Source organism: Danio aesculapii, chromosome 12 (assembly GCF_903798145.1).
Source record: "Danio aesculapii chromosome 12, fDanAes4.1, whole genome shotgun sequence".
Lineage (NCBI taxonomy): Eukaryota > Metazoa > Chordata > Actinopteri > Cypriniformes > Danionidae > Danio > Danio aesculapii.
The window spans coordinates 12,763,143-12,781,360 of record NC_079446.1 but is presented as its reverse complement, the minus strand read 5'-3'; the positions used below and the strand labels follow the sequence as shown (position 1 = coordinate 12,781,360).

At 35.6% G+C, this 18,218-nt stretch overlaps 1 protein-coding gene across 1 annotated transcript in view; it reads left to right on the top strand.

Annotated features, from left to right (window-relative positions):
• Positions 1-18,001, top strand: part of btbd16 (BTB (POZ) domain containing 16) — a 67,721-nt gene extending 49,720 nt beyond the window's left edge. Inside the window, exons 13-17 of the mRNA XM_056470189.1 lie at positions 10,059-10,141; positions 13,075-13,149; positions 13,309-13,410; positions 16,088-16,276; positions 17,797-18,001. Coding sequence (XP_056326164.1) covers positions 10,059-10,141; positions 13,075-13,149; positions 13,309-13,410; positions 16,088-16,276; positions 17,797-17,865 — 518 coding nt within the window. The 3' untranslated portion in view covers positions 17,866-18,001. The remainder of the gene's footprint in view (positions 1-10,058; positions 10,142-13,074; positions 13,150-13,308; positions 13,411-16,087; positions 16,277-17,796) is intronic.
• Positions 18,002-18,218: the final 217 nt, after the last annotated feature.

The window sequence follows — 18,218 nt, the reverse complement described above, 5'->3', positions numbered from 1 at the left end:
GATAAAAACGTGTCTTAGTGCAAAGTAACTCTACCACCGCCGCTTTTCTTTTGTTATTAACCCTTTCTTTTCTTTTTTTAAACTTTTTATTTAAGATTTTTTCAATATATTTTTTTACAGAACATCCCCTTCGCCAACAATTTAACCCCTTACACATGAGGTGATACATAAAATAAAAAAAACAGTAATGAAATTAAAAATAAAATATTTTTTTAAAAAAATAATAATAATAATAAGTTATTAACCCTTTCACTGGTGATTTTAAAAGATTCTGTCTGACCCCGGGAGTGAGTTTTGTAAGGCGATCATTATTTTAGAAAGTTCACCCTTAATGTTTCCGTGGTGACGCATCGTGTTTGCCTCATGACACAGTGTAGCCACAATACCGTTGTATGACAGTTGTATCCATTTTATTATGCTTTTCCGTTTTAATACAAAATATTCACACGCTTGCTCCTCATGTCATCAACTAACGTTACCTGATATTCCAATTCACAATAACGTGTGATTGTTTTTTGTTGTTTAAAAGACATATAAATGATCTTGATCGAGATCAATAAAGTGAGTTGGGCATCGCCGAGTTTACTTACCATGTTTTACTCATTCATAAATGCAGAACACACAGGATTCAGCACATAAATTCATCAGTTACTCCTAAAATGTATGTAGGCAAGTGGCTGGCCAGCTGGGAGAAGAATAGATTGAACTTTATTGTTACTTTCACTATGTGTATCTGATATGAATAATACACATCGGCAAATTATATTTGAATGAATTGTTAGATTCCATAGACTTTCTTGTGTGTTTCCCAAACTCTAAATGTATTGTTTTACAAGTACTTGTGTGTATTTACATGTCTAAAACATGAAAAATGCATTGGGTGGTTAAAAACGCTGCATACTTGTGATAATATGACACGTCTTTCTCTGGCTCAGCGCCAGCCAATGCACCAAAGCTCAGTTTGACTTTTTCTCGTCATGCTTGTCAAGCTAGATAGCAAGTAAACATCAGCACCAGGGACATTACATTTCTCACTTCAAAACGGAACAAAGGTAGGATTCTGTAGTGATTCACCCTGCTGTTGCTCCCTTCCTCGCCATGTATCTTTCTTCTAACGTTACCTCCACTAGATTTTTTGCTCTGTCCTGTCTATGAGGTGCCGAACTCTGCTGTCATCAGTGCGCGAAAGAGGCAGAGTGCATTCACTCCGCCAGAGGAACGTATGGCTTCATTTCGTCTTTTAATTGAAAGCTACGATGCAGTATGATGCCGTTCCTTTACACCAGGGTTTTCTAACTCCCGGCCCATGGGCCATTTACGGCCCGCCCTCTTTCTCCCTCAGGCCTGCAACTGATGTCAAAAATATAATGAGATTCACCCGCCCAAAACATGTTTTTGAATCACTATCATTGTTGTGCAGTCATGTATAGCCCAATGACTGTAAAAAAAATATGGATGATGCAACAGCACCTTTTCCCATTGAACACTTTGATGGCAAAACGCCTCATGACGGGCACAAACTGTCACAAAGAACTGCTGAAATTGGAGCCTGGGCATGCGCAGAAGGGACTACCAGATGGAGCCAGAGGCGGAGCTGCGGAAAAGCTTTCAACCAAACGTTTGTACATAAAATCAGCCACGCCACCACCCCACGCCACTAACAAAGGCTTGCTAATATAAATATAAGCACTTAAATTGAAAAGTATGTAATAATATACAATTTAAAAACTGTGATGTAAGCTGTTTTTAATAATTTAATAAAAAAAATATATGTTGGACTGCGGAAATAAACAATCTTTCATACACTCTAGCCTAAGTTAGACTCAGCTATGAGCACCAAAAATATTTCTGTTATAATGGGTTGTCAAAAAATTAAATAACAAGTAAATACCAGGATGAGAATGTGGTAAAATCTGATAACGTGGTAAAAATCAGGCTGCCGCGAGGGCTTTTCTTTTTCTGGATTACTTTTCAAAACACTGCGGTTGGGTTTAGGGAAGTGTATGAGCGCTGGTCAATCAGTGCTTTTTAAAACACTATCGATTGGGTTTAGGGGAGGAGTAGGGTGAGGGGATTGGTAGGTTGGTCAGTCAACAGCGGCCTCTGGTGCATTTCCGCAAGAACATCAGGAGCAAATGGCACTAGCGATAGAAATTAGAGATCTTAAAATGCTTACACAGCACCCTGTGGTGGATTCGTGAAAACAATGTAGGATTGGGTTTTAAAACCACAGTGGTTCAAACTGTAGTTCTGCCGAATGGGCAGTATTAATAGCTATAAATGTGGGAGAGCGTTGATATTATGTGATTGTATTGTATTGCAATATGGAACAGTTAAGTGTTGATGTTAAATCAAAAGTAATTCACAAATACTTGAAAATGAGATGATTTAATGACAATAATGCTCTATGGTTACAACTGAATTAGTTACAAAATAACTGTATAAAATGATCAAATATGAAATGATATAAATTGTACCCAGCTTAAATGTAAAATTAAAGTTACAAGAGGTAGCAGGAGAGACACAGGGGGAGGGAGAGAGAGACAAAGAGAGCAGGCCCAGAAGTTAGCCTGATTGCAGCAGAGTCAGAGAAGATAGACCCCAGAGAAGGAGAGGAGCAGAGGAGGAAAGCAGACCAGGAAAAGCCAGGCCAGGAAAAGAAAACAGGCAGAGCAGCGTTTTACCACCTATTTTGTATCTTTCTTGACCATGTGACTAAAGCCCAAATGTTGAGACATTCAAACTGACCAATCAACATGTGACCACATCGTAAAACCCCCAAAGTCCACATACCAGGCCCTGATCTTATCAGTATCTGCCTTTGGAGCCAGTATGGACCTTCTTGAGTCAAAAAGACATGTTTTGTCATGTAAACAAATGCATATAATAAGTTAGCCTCTTACAACAAAAACTGCAAAAAAAAAAACCCCTCCTGGGATGTATTTGGCGCTCTCCAGAAATGTATAGGGGTTCGTAATCCGAATGAGCTTGGGTTGTCAGAATTGCACATTAGACTTGTCCTCTTCATAACTAAGCATACATCTGTAATATATTTTTCTCCCCCTTAATTCTCTACATACTGTCGTCACGCTTCATTAGCTTAACTGAAAGCAGATAGTTTGGCAAAGTCAGTGTGTATATCTCCATGAGCCGTGTCCAGGCAAACAGTACGTCCCAGCTACAGGCTCACGGCATAGGCCTTAAACTACAGGCTCATCTACTGGGCCTTCAACACTTACCCGGCATGGGATTATAACCCACTCCACCCCTCAAAAGCATGTCAGATTTCAGAAAATACTTTACAAACACAGTCATACTACCGATGTGTGTCATAGGACTTGGTAGGGACAAAAAAAGGACATTTTGTTTCATGGGCTCATTGTTTGGTCATTTTTTATTAATTGGAACACAAAACAGTGTTTTGTGTGGGGTGCATGAAATAAAAATCTAACTTTTTTTTTTTTCATGCAAGCACATTTTCTGTTAGTAGTCATGTTGATGGCTCAATCAGACTGAAAGATAAATCTTCATGTAGTCACCAGTCGATAATAGGTCTTGACCTGGGATAACCTGGTGTTTCCATTTTAAAGGTGCCATAGTGTGGATTGAATCAATAAGTATTTTTTCCTCTGATATCTACATACACTACCTGACAAAAGTCTTGCCTATCCAAGTTTTAGGAACAACAAATAATAACTTGACTTTTAGTTGATCATTTTGTATCAGAGGTGGCTTATATTAAAGGCAAAGGCCTCTAGATTATGCTTATTTTACCAAAATAAAATATTTTATTATATTATTTAATTAGGACAGTAACATCTGACTTTGCTCAGACAAAAGTCTTGTGACTTAACAGAAATAGTCATTTCTTTTCAGCTTAGTCCCTTTATTAATCAGGGGTCAACACAGCAGAATGAACCGCCAACTTAACCAGCATATGTTTTACGCAGCGGATGCCCTTCAAGCTGCAACCCATCACTGGGAAACACCCATACACTCTCATTCATACACATACACTACGGACAATTTGGCTTATTATATTCACCTGTACCGCATGTCTTTGGACTTGTGCGGGAAAACAGAGTCCCCGGAGGAAATCCACGCGTACACGGGGAGAGCATGCAAACTCCACACAGAAATGTCAACTGACCTAGCCGAGGCTCGAACCAGCGACCTTCTTGTTGTGAGGTGACATCGCTACCCACTGCGCCACCATGCCGCCCTAACAGAAATAAGGTACAGTATAGAATATAAAGTCATGGTGCATTGGAAAAATAATTTATATTGTATTTGACTCCCAAGACTCCATACATCTCTGCAATGAATCAACTTCCCAGAGTTCATCAAGATTTATCTTCAATACCACCTCCTTCATCTTACAACAGACATGCTCAATAATGTTCATGTCTGGTGACTGGGCTGGCCAATCCTGGAGCACCTTAACCTTTTTTGATACCTCAGACTGTTAATGTTCCCATCCACTCTTCAGATCTCTTGCACGCCCCCATACTGAATGCAACCCCAAATCATGATTTTCCTTCACCAAACTCGACTAATTTCTGTGAGAATCTTGGGTCCATGTGGGTTCCAATAGGTCTTCTGCAGTATTTGTGATTATTGGGATGCCGTTCAACAGATGATTCATCAGAGAAATCTACCTTCTGCTATTTTTCCAAATGATCAACTAAAAGTCAAGTTATTGTTTGTTGCTCTTACAACTGGGGTCGATGACAAGGCTTTTGTTGAGTATTGAACATAGTTGGTATGTGACTTTAGAATGAATAAAATAAAATAAAATTGTTTATGCTCATTTATAACCACAGAAATTACTCCTACAATGAAACTCAGATTTTACCTTATTTTGAATGTTTGGAATATTAATGATCTCTGGTTCTCTGGAATATAAAATTATCATACTTCATTTGTCAACATATATCTAAACAAAATTTAGTTAATTCCTTATTAAATTTTCTCAACTGAAGTGGCGGAGAGTGTTTATTTTAACAAGAAGCAGTGAGTTAGATATCTTTCAGCCACCAGAGTCTATTTTGCTCCTGAATTGTGTTGTGAATGAAATGTATCCTAAATTATACGTAGTCTAAATTATTGACATACAGGGGTGTATTTTGATTTACATTGTGAAGCTTTAAAGTATATGAAAACACAGGCATGAATTAATGTTAACCTCTGCATAAACAGATTAATTTTATAACGTGTATTTGTGTCCTTTCACTTAGAATAAGTGCTGAATGATTTGACATGTTGCATATGTGCATTAAAGACTTATTTTCAACTGCATGTGTTTGCCTCATCACAATCATACACAGCAAATTTTACAATATACATGTTAAACTAACAAAAGATACATTTAAACAGACTATATGCCTCTCCGGGGTGGCTCTGAATAAGTTTATAATTCGTATATCCTGCATTTTGCACTATGATGGGCTGTATAAAGCTTACAAGCTGAGAACCGCTCCTTAAAGCCCATCCCAAACCGGCAACATACTGTATAGAAAATGGTCTCCTTTTTTTCAAAATAATAGTCCCACATAAGTTTAATATAAGCTTAGATAAACTTAGAAATGAGGAGAAATTTAGCATTGTTGTATGTTGTTGTCATGGTCCTGACCTGACAGTCTTGTCTGTCCTGTCAGTGTTTAATGTTTGCCTGTTTGTCCTGTGCTTGTTTGCATTGATGTGCCTTAATTTATGTTGGCCATGTGCTTCTCTTGTCTTTCCTCCTTGTTTTCAGTGATCCGCCCTCTTATTTAGACCTTGTTATCCTGATTGTTTTCACCTGTCTCTTGTGTGCTTTGTTCAATATATTGTGCTGTGTTCTCATTTCTTTGCTGGTTCGTTTCATGTGAGCTTGTCTTGTATCCTAGCCTTGTATCTTTACTGAGCTTTTGTCTTGCCTTTTCTAGTTCTCTTGTAGTGGTGGGCAAAGCAAGGCTTCATGAAACTCTGAAATAGTTGAAGCAAATGTGTCGAAGCTTCGAAATGTTTTGAAATCCCACTCTACAGTGACACCTAGTGGTCATTTTTTATTTATTGCATTGGAATAGCTTCAGCAAAGAACAGTAGAGCAAATTGAGGTATTAAACCCCACTTTGTAGAATGGAATCTACAAATAATTTAGTGGAGAGGTGAGGGTTCCTGACTACCATGCAGGGATAATGGGTTCGAATCCAGGCTGATACAGTTATTTTAAAATGCTTAATATCAGTTTGAAATGCTTTGTTCTTGTATCGTTTTGTTTCAACGTTTGACGTCTGACATCCGAATAAACACTTTGTGAATAAATATGTCTTGTTTTGTTCATAAAACAAGGGCTGTTGTTAGATCAGACATGGTTGTGGCCAGAAGTTAAAAAGAATTATTTATATTATTCAATAAATTTCCCATTGTATTTTATTAACGTCTACCCAAAACCTAAACCCAATCATCACAGTGCTGTAAAAATATTAATTATTGATTTACAGTGTTACAAAAAATATGCTAAATTGATGGCGTATCCGCAACTGTATCCTATTTAGAGTACACAATAAAACAGTAATATGATTAAAATACATAAAATCATGATTTTGGAGTATTTGTGCAAGTCGGGATTCGAACCCAAAAGCCATTTGGAGCACAGTAACAATGTGTACATGCACGGTTCACTAGGCTACATGAGACGGAAGTTTCTTTTTCACCCTGTCAGTGAAATGCAGATTTGCCAGAAACGCTTCTGAATTGATTGATGCTTTGAATTGATTTAGTCACGTGACCAGGTGTTTCGAAACACTTTAGTCACTTGTCCTGGGTGTTTTGGCTCATGCTTCGATGCAGTGTTTTGAAACACTTGTGTTTCGGGATCTCGACACTGTGTAGAAACGTCAGTTTTATGTCAGCCATCCCTATTCTCTTGTCTACTTATTGTTTGTTAGTAGCTACTACTTTCTTTTGTTTGTTCCTAGTGTTTACTTAATTTTCTGTTATAATCTTTATCTTGCTTTTCGCCTTTGAATCATTTTTGTTCCATTTTTCTGTTAGTCCCAGTCTTATTAGTAGTTGATTATTAGTTGTTGTTTGATTGTTTAATTACTCTAAGATTCTAGAAGTCTTTATTTCAGTTTCTGTTTTATCCAATTGCCCAAGTCAGTCTAGTTCTCCTAGTATTTATATTTGATTTTTTTATGTTAGATTTAGTTTTATTATTTTATTGTATATTATTGCTGCCGGTTTGCTGTCCTGACTTATGTCTTATAATTTTCCAGTCCTATCCCGTGTCCTGACCTCCCTGGCCTGCCAGTCTGGAGTTTACGTGGCTTGCTCCAGGATCTAGCTCTGGTTTGACCACTGTTGCTCCTACTCCTGGCTGGCTGTTCAGTTTAGTGCCATCTTGTCTCTACCATTGGCTTCCCTGTGTTGTTGCCTCTAAAATTTTGACCTTGTCATCCCCTTGTCTGTCTACTTGCGCCTGATAATGTCAATAAACCCTTTTGTATAGTTCATTGCTGCAACTGGTTCCGCTTTCTTGCAACCAACTGTGACAGTTGTGGGCAGTGGATATTGATGATTCAAGTCAGTGTTTTGTTCTAATTGGCCTGTTTTTCACCATGATTTTAAACTTACTGGGTTTACATGAGAATGTTGTTTGAGGGTCACTGTATGTCGTATCCATGTACTGAGCTCTTATTATTCAATATGCCTAGGCAGGGGCGTCGCTAGACCCAATTCACTGGGGCACGTGCCCCAGTAAAAATCTCCAGTGCCCCAGTAAATTCATTGAGATATGATTTACTTCATATGCAAGTTTATTTATTAAGAGTGTTAATTCCGAAATAAAGACGGTTATTCTCTATGTGCAACCAAACCAACTCTGGTGAAAGCAATGCAATCAAAAAGCAAACTGACGCATCTGCGCGTGTGCACAGAGAACCCGTGCGCCTCTGACACGCGCTGCTCTCGCACGCGCTGCTCTTCTGCCGGTGCGAGTCCCGGTAGTTAACATGCGCGCCAAAAAAGCAGGCTACCTGCTTGTTACGTGCCGCTCATGCGTTGTAAAACCAGCGTAACAGACTTTTTTGTTTTGCAAATCGACAAAACTAAAGTTTAAACAATATGATGGTGATCTTACTATCAGCATGCCTCCTGATAGATTTTTTTTGTATGAAGCAAAAAAGGAGGGATGACATGTCAGGGAGGTAAAGACTTATTAAACCTAATTATCTGCCATGTGTCAAGTCTACAACAGATAATTCTATAACACATCTTTTTTTGTATTTTATTGAATTGTCTATAGAATTTCATTCAAATGAAATTAATATTTATGCAAAAGTAATTTCTTAAATGATCTTAGCATATCACTCCAGTTGTCTTAACATTGTTTTCCAGTTACATTTAAGATTATTTAGAATAATAATTGTATAATAATAAGAATACTTTTATTTATAATAAATATAATATTATATATTATATATTATATATATATATATATATATATATATATATATATATATATATATATATATATATATATATATATATATATATATATATATATATATATATATATATATATTGGGGATGGGGGAAGGAGGTACGTGCCCTAGTAGAGTTTTATGTCTAGCAACGCCCCTGTGCCTAGGTATATCCAGATTTTGATTCTGTGGTTCTATGACACCTGGCCTTTTACACTAATGTAATTTAGTGTTAAACACATAAATTTTGTTGTAGTTATGTCTAGCATCCACAGCTACTCACTATCTTCGACCTGTGAAAACAGAACCCATTTTCATTTAGAAATGTTCAGAGAAACACAGATTTTTTTAAAATGGAGTCACTTTCTGACTGGACTATTGTGTATCATTCGCTGATTCATCAAGTCCTTCTTAAATGACCAGAACAGTAGACTGTGTGTACAGGTTCCAGCAAAATATGAGCGTGAATGATCACGTATTATGCACTTATTTAGGGTGTAAAGTGTGGACAGAAAAAATAAAATACAGTAAAAACAAGTCAGGGTGAGGAGTTTTTGTTTTAAAATGCAATTTTAAAACAAAACTGCACTAATGTAAATGCAGCATGAGTCAGTTTCTGTTAGGGCTGCCCAATATATAATTTCAGCATCGATATCACAATGTGCACATCTACAATTTAAACTTAAGTTTGAACTTAAGTCTGGAATGTAGTCGATCAGGTACTCAATTCAGAACACATGCGTTTTGTGGAGTCACTGCAAAGTTTAATCATAATAAAGTGAAATTTTATCATCTGTATTTTTTCATCATCTGTAAGTTTAAAGCATTTAGACACAAAAAAGAACAGTTTATAATTTTAATGATTGTTTTGTTGTTGTTTCTGTACCACTTTACCACTGTTAGACTCCCCAGAAAACCAAAAAATACTGTTTATTTCACTTTAATCTTGCATTGTTAAATTTATATAAGGTTATAGAACATCTCAATCAATCTAAATAAATGAATTGTTTCCAAATAAAGCTATTCAAGTCATCTGGTGAAATTGTATTCATATCACAATATACAGTTGAAGTCAAAATTATTATCCCTCCTGTGAATTTCTTTTTCTTTTTTTAAATATTTCCCAAATGATGTTTAACATAGCAAGGGATTTTCCACAGCATTTACTATAATTGAAGAAAGTTTTATTTTGGCTAGAATAAAAGCATTTTTTGCAGCATGGAAAAATATACAGGAGGGCTAATAAATCTGACTTCAACTGTATATTGCAGAAAATGGCAATGTCGGATTTTTTTTTTATATTGTGCAGCTCTAATCTCTATAGAACTTCTCACCCTTTTCAAAGTTTCAAACTGGCGTCTCTAGCAGTGTCTCAGTGTCTCTGGACACAAAACAGCAGAAGCTGTAGCCTTAGTCACTAGTATGTATCTTGAGGCCAGGAAAGTGAGGTTTACCCCCCATAGCTGGTCTCCATTACACTGTCACACTACTAATAAATGTATGTACAATTAGTTAATAGCACCACAGCTTTTATTCTACTTAACTATCCACCTCTCTGAGTTGTGTTGTTTATGTGTGTTGATATCTCAGGGCAGCATCTGCAGGAGCTGAAGAACATCAGAGTGCTTCCTGAATCCTGGCTGCTGAACATCCTGTCCAATCATTACCACACTGTGAGCAACACCATATTCAATCCATCCTTCGCTCCAGATGTAGCGCCATTCGTAATTCATGAGCTGCTTTTTCCAGTGGAACTTTGTAAAAGTTGAATTCTTTTTTGTTTGTTTGGATTTTTTGGTGCCAAGTGAAAAGCTTTAAGGTTAAAGGGATAGTTCACGCAAAAATGAAAATTCTGTCTTTGTTTACTCACTCTTTGATTGTTTTAAATGAGTTTCTTTCTACCCTCCTGAGACCCAAAGAATTTTTTTTTGTGATATCCTACATCCTTTGGGTTTAAAAAAAATCTACAATTTAGAGTTTTTACATTTTGTTTTTATTTTTCATTTTACAGCATGTCCACTGTGCACCACAGGACCATTTTAGTTCGAAACGACCGCCAAACTCAGACAACAAAACTGTACAGTATATGGCTGTAAATGGATTGTAAATGATTAATCTAACATTAATTCAACAAAAACAAAACAAAACCATTTTTTTCTTTTTTTATTGAAATTCCTGGAACAGTTTAGTCTGAAAAAGAGCAGAACTAAAAAACAAAAAAAAAAAGAAGTGATGTTAATCCAAAACAAACTTAACGAAAGACGATATACTTACTGAACACTTAAAGACAAGTAAAAAGTTTGTATTTTTAGTCATTTTGCATATACATATTGCATTTGATCCCTTGATCTTTAAGTCTAAATTATAACAGAGGCTAAATGCTGGAACTGAATTATCCTGCTAAATAAATCTGAATTATTTCATACGTGTCACTCCTGGTCCATAGAGAGCGGTGTCCTGTTCTTCCCTTTCTGTCTCTGTTCCTGTCTCAGTCTGCCCATCTGAATCTCCTGCAATTTCTTCCTCTTCTTCAACAACTTCTTGTATGTTACATTCAAATTCATCCTCATCTCTCTCATCATCTGACAGCTCTAAGTCTCCCTCAACTATCTTATAAAGAATCCTCTTTGCTTCAGTTCTGCCTCCTACAACATGAAGTCATTAATTACATTAGGATGGTCCTTGTGTCCACTAGTCGACATTTAAAAAAGGATGATATTTTGAAACACAAACCATTTAACAGCTTTCAAAGCTAAATGAATTGTTCCTAACACTTTAATAAACAAATATATATGTAATAATAATAGTAAAAAATCATTTAAAAACTAAAATGTTACATACCTCTCTCCTTCCCATAAAATTGTTTGTATGCCGGCCATTTTGGATGCAGTGTAAGAAGTGGTTCCTAGCCTGCCAGTCAATCAAATGACATATCACAAGAACAGGACTTGACAGAGTAGCTCAAAATTTTTAAAGAAAATTCATGAAAACACAAGGTCCACTACAGTGGACACAAGTCAATGGGCGGGGTCTCAGGAGGATACTGTTAAATGCAAAAGAGGAAAGCTGAAAACCTATAACTAGGGCCAGACAGAATATGCGGACATTTTTTGCTATTTCTGCAAAGAATTTTTTTAAAAATAAAAATTTGCAGATTTATGCCGGAAATTATTTTGGGAGTATCGTAACCAAAATCTTAATAAATGAAATAACTAATTTATATAATAAATGAAAAAAAAAATTTATTTATTTATTATATAATTTATTTATGCAATGCATATCTATCTAGATCCACTTATCTGAGTCTCCTGCAATTTCTTCCTCTTCTTCAACAACTTCTTGTATGTTACATTCAAATTTATCCTCATCTCTCTCATCATCTGACAGCTCTAAGTCTCCCTCAACAATCTTATAAAGAATCCTCTTTGCTTCAGTTCTGCCTCCTACAACATGAAGTCATTAATTACATTAGGATGGTCCTTGTGTCCACTAGTCGACATTTAAAAAGGATGATATTATTATATGAGTATTCATATATTATATGAGAGACTTGCTATATAATATATAGATAATATATCTATGAGTATTCTATACTCATATATCTATGATTATCTATGAATATATTTATGAATAAATTAAATGAACATTTGCATATTAGTCAATATTATTACTAAAATTAATCTAAAAACTGAATAAATATAATATATTTATAAATATATGATATAAGATAAATATATTTACACACAATTATACAAGTTAATAGACTCAATGATGGGATAAAAACTGCAGATTTCTGCACACACAGATTTCGTGTGGACCTACATTTAACCATTGATTTCCATAGTATTTGTTTTTCTTACTATGAAAGTCAATGGTTACAGGTTTTAGCTGTTCTCAAAATGGCTTCTTTTGTGTTCAACATATGAAAGAAACGTATAAGGGTTTGAAACCACTTGAGGGTGAGTAAATAGTGAGTACATTTTCATTTTGTGGGGAACTATGCCTTTAATCCAACACGAGCTCATTCTGAAAACATACTGCTACATACATTTCTGGAGAGCGCCAAATACGTCCCAGGAGCTACGTTTTTTGCAGTTTTTGGTTTTGCAAGTGACCGCTTTTTGTGATCTTAAATTTCTCTTGCCATTCTCATCTGCAAATCCACCAGAGGCCGCTGTCGACTGACTGAATGACTGACCCACCCTCGTGCAACCCCACCGATCCTACAGCACCAAACTTGCTTTGAGCTGTGAACGAACCGGTAACCTTCCGCATGGGAGTCAGTTGCTCTAACCAGGAGGCTAAAGACCATCACCCCTAGTGTCTGTCGCTAGAGCACCTTTAGAGGTCAAAGGAGTGAGGTTTACCTGCACAGCAGTTCACTAGCTGTCCTCCATTACACTCACTGTGGTCAACTCCTCTCTTCTTCTCAAGTCTGTCAACATAAAGAAACGGCATCATACCACCTTGTAGCATTCGTTTAAAAGACCAGATGCAGCCATACATACTTCGTGGCTACATAATTCACGATCTCTTGAAATGTATATAGGGGTATGTTTTCAGATTGAGCCTGTGTCACAACAATCTGTGTTTTTTCACCCCAAAGCTTTATAGTGGGGGTGACATGGTTGTGACTGACTTCTCCAAACAAGCCATTCGGTTTGGAATGATGTTGAATCAGGTGCAGTACATTTGCTTTCTACCCTTTGTTCATGCACTGTTACTGTCTTTACAATAAGATAAAAGTAAGTCAGTGCTCAGCCTTTCATGCAAATGCCCCCTTTTTTTTGATTGACTCATCTTTTGGATTTTTTTTTGTTGTTATTGTGTCACCATACAGGAACAAGAATGCTGCACTCAAACCATCAACCTGTATGGCTTTTACTTTATTCTCCAAGCTTCCAAAATGGGTGAATCTGATACATACATTTTCTCCATTGAGGTAAGATCACTGTTTAATATTATAAACAATAAGGCATTTTTGATTCATTTTAAATTGCATAAGATTATGTTGGGGGTGACACGGTGACTCAGTGGTTAGCACTGTCGCCTCACAGCAAGAAGGTCGCTGGTTCGAGTCCTGGCTGGATCAGTTGGCATTTCTGTGTTTGGAGTTTGTTCTCCCTGTGTTGACGTGAGTTTCCTTTGGATGTTCCGGTTTTCCCCACAGACATGCTCTGTAGGTGAATTGGGTAAGCTAAATTGTCCGTAGTGTATGAGTGTGTGGTTATAAGAGTGCATGGGTGTTTCCCAGTACTGTGTTGCAGCTGGAAGGGCATCTGCTATGTAAAACATATGCTGGATAAGTTGGTGGTTCAGTCTGCTTTGATGACACATGATGAATAAAGTGAATAAGCTGAAGGAAAACAAATGAATGAAAAATATTATGAGTCGAATTTTTGTAAATAGAAAATACTGTGATGTGTAAATTGTACAGTATCTTTATATAACTAAAGTATCCACCAGATGGCACATTGGGATTATAATGTGTTCAACTGTTACGTAAATTTGAAGATAAAAATTTTTACCCAGAATACTATCAATTATTATGTCCTAATAAGGCTTTTGGGACATGCATAAGTAGCTTTTTAAAATGGCTAAGCTGTTATTTTCAATGAGAGCTGGAGCTGTCAAACTAAAAAAAGATTTTTTTTTTTACTGAAGTGTGATAAAAGTGGACTACCCAATGGCTGTTTGATAGTTTAAAATTTAAATCATTATTCATGTTCATTATTGAAGCCAATGTGGTGTGGCACACCACACTGGAAAAAAAAAAAAGATTAATTGGATTTACTCAATTTTTTAAGGTAAGTGGTTGCAAACAGTTTATATGGGCAGAATTTAAACCAACAAATAAAATTTTAGAAATGTTCAACTTTATTTGTTTGACCACCTACCTTAAATTTAGTAAATCCAATGAATAATTTTTTTAGTGCATACTTAAATGTGTAACAAATTAACAATTTTTTTTATTCTTATTTTCTCTAAAACTGTGTTTATTTAAAAATATGATCATTCAAATATGATCATTTAAAGCATTTATTTTTCAACAACTGACAACTATATATTTTTGTTTGTTTGAAAATCAGGGTTATTCCTATTATTTTCTCTTCTGATGTTAAAACATCAGTATTTTGTTGTCTAAAAATGTTTTTGCTGTTTTATAAATAAAATGCTCTAAATGGCAACACTGTTATTTCGATTCAGAAGGAATGTTATCAGTAGTTTACAGCAGGGATGCCCAAACTTTATTGTATGAAGGACCAAAACCCAAATATCATTGAGAGCCATGGGTCAAAAGTTCAAGTTCATTCATTCATTCATATTCTTTTTGGCTTAGTCCCTTTATTAACCAGGGGTTGCCGAAGCAGAATGAACCGCCAACTTATCCAGCACATGTTTTGCACAGTGGATGCCCTTCCAGTCGCAAACCAACACTGGGAAACACCCATACACTCTTGCATTCACACACATACACTATGGTCAATTTAGCTTATTCAGTTGACCTATACCACATGTCTTTTGGACTATGGGGGAAACCGGAGCACTTGAAGGAAAACCATTCGAACACGGGGAGAACATACAAAATCTACACAGAAATGCCAACTGACCCAGCCGGGGCTCAAACCAGCGACCTTTATGCTGTGAGGCAATTGTGCTACCCACTGCTCCACCGTGACGCCCAAAAGTCTCTATAGGTAATTTCCTAGTTTATTTCCTAATGTAAAAAAAATATACAAAATAGTACTTTAAATCATATTAACTAATGCAGTATTATTTTAAATTATAACTTATTACAATAAAAACATAAACTATTCATAACACAGTAGAGTTCAATGCTGAATACACTAGTCAAGCAGAATTTGCCTTTGCTCACTGATGTGTCTGCATTGTCCTCTATCCGTCAGGTGACGTACAATAAAAAATTGAATCTGATTTAGTTACAACATTTAATTGAAACATTTCATTTCAGCTAAAACAAACAAACAAACAAAAAAGGTTATATTATATTAAATTAGAAATTGCAGTCTCTAAACCATCCTCATAATTCTCCTTCTCATATGGGATGGTGGGCCAAATCAAAAGCCCCTTTCCCCAGTAATACTGGTAAATATCCGGAAAATTTCCGGAATGACTTTACCGGTAATCCTCCTGCGTTCACACAGCGCGGCGTTCCGGCAAATTACCGGTAATGTTACAACTTCTCTTTCTGAAAAATAGAGGAACGAATTTACCGGTATTTTCAAAAAGGGCCTGTTCACATATACAGATCTTTCCGGAAAATTGCAGGTAATTTTCTGGAAGGGTCTGTATGTGTGAAAGAGGCTAAACTAACTTTGGTCTGTGGGCCCTAGTTTGGGCATCTCTGGTTTACCGAATAAAATACAAATTATTAATTAACTCAAATGAACAACTATAAATCGTAAATCCAGATAAACATAGACCTTTAGAGTGTTTTTTTTTTTATTATTGTTACCTTTTATTGTTTTTTTTTTTTTTACTAATTGCTGTGCATGGACCCCTTGGATGAGGAAAAATTCATAATGTCATGTAATTATTTCTGAGGGTAATTATTACTCGGAATACATCCTTTCCCATCCTACCTTCTCTGTGTGTAGAGGTTAAGACACTGGGATCCTGCTGTACCCCAGTCTTCCGCTGTGAGCCATCCGTACTGCATGAGAGCTGATCGATCAGTGCGCTTTCACATCACAGTGCAAAGCTATGCCAATGGAGAGTGGCAAGAGCACAGCAGTGGACCTGTCAATCAACACTTTGGCTTATGCAAGCGACTCTGCAGGAGCAAGGTACCAGCACAGAAAGCTGACAATCAACTAAAGAAAACTTCAACACAAAGTTAGACAAAAACAAAACAATAATCTAAACAGCAGTTGCTGATTGCCCAAAACATTGTTAAGATTTAGATTGCAGAACATTTTATAACAATAATAATAGCAATCAGTCTTTAGTATTAGTATTATTCATGCTAATGGGTTTTTAATTAGAAGGAGGAAAATTAATAGTTTCATAATTAGGATCAATCAAAGGGAAATAGAGAAAGTTAATGATTTTAAATATCTAGAAGTTTTAATTAATTAATTTTGCACGTGTAGTGGCTGCGTAGAACCACCTGAGGGGTACTGCATAAAGCAAGAAAAGGGACTAAGCTGGGATTTTCAAGCTATGGGGCATTGCTGGTTGAATAAAAGTAATGTAACTAGTTAATATTTTATATATATATATATATATATATATATATATATATATATATATATATATATATATATATATATATATATATATATATATATATATATGTATGTATATATATATATATATATATATATATATATATATATATATATATATATATATATATATACATTTGAAGTCAGAATTATTAGCCCCCTTTGATTTAACAGAGCAAGGACATTTTCACAGTATGTCTGATAATATATTTTCTTCTGGAGCAAGCCTTATTTGTTTTATTTCGTCTAGAATAAAAGCAGTTTTAAATTTTTTTAAAAGCTATTTTAAGGTCAAAAATATTATCCCCTTTAAGCTATATTTTTTTTTGATAGTCTACAGAACAAACCATCATTATACAATAACTTGCCTAATTGCCCTAACCTGCCTAGGTTAGGATAATTAGGCATATATAGGCAAAAAAATATATATATATTACATTTAAATGAAACATTTCATTTCAATTAGCTTTTTTGTATCTCAGCAATAAAACAAACAAACAAAAAAGTTTACATCAAATTAGAAATGTGATGATCTGTCTTAAAGGCATTGCCCCAACCCTCTCTTATCATTCTCAGATGGTATGGTGGGCCAAATCAAAGGTTACAATGGGCCAACTTTGGCCCGCGGGCCCTACTTTAGTCATTTCTAGTATATATCCATAAAAGCAACTGATAAAAGAAATCTACGTTTTCTTTGTTTTTTTTTACATATATCTGACTGTATGATTTGTCTCTCTGGAGTCAGGTTTTTCAGTTGACAGTTAAATCTGTTAGACTTAAATAAACAATAAAACTTGTCAAAATGATTTAGCTTCAGACATATTCCAGTTAACATGGGATCGATGAACATCACTGAACAGTTTAAACTGAAATGCAAGTAGAGTTTCCTTGAAATCCTAAGGTGCGTGAATAATGATAACTAAAGAGCCTCTTGTTTTTATAGTTTTTTCTTCAGTTATAAGTGTGTATACACCATAAGTAATGAAAACCATACATTTCACACACCCACACACACACACACTTGCCATATGTTTTGGTATAAATTTTGTAATTTTATAATTTCTTTTTTCTTCTAACAGCCATTCCAGATTGAAGGACTTTCTCCACCCATTCTGGTGACCTTTGCTTTGGCTTTTCCATTTTGTTGATGCATTTCCCTGTGCCTGTTGGAAGATATATAAAAGTAATATCAAACTGCTTCATTGTAAATATATTAATGTGTTACTATAAAATGCTTTTATGTTTATGCATGGTGGATGTCTGTGTAGCAGCAGCTACTTTACATCTAATGCCCTTAGAGTGAATTATACAACAGAAATTCACATGCTTGATATGCGTGTTTACTCAATAATGCATTATTCCAATACCAGTACTAAACAAAAGCAGCTTTTTGTGGGTTCAGCATGAAAAATTCTCCTTACTGCATTTTTTTATTTAACAGACAAGAGGTCGTACTATATGGAGAGCCACGACTGAACGGTGTTTTTCGGCATGGTAAATT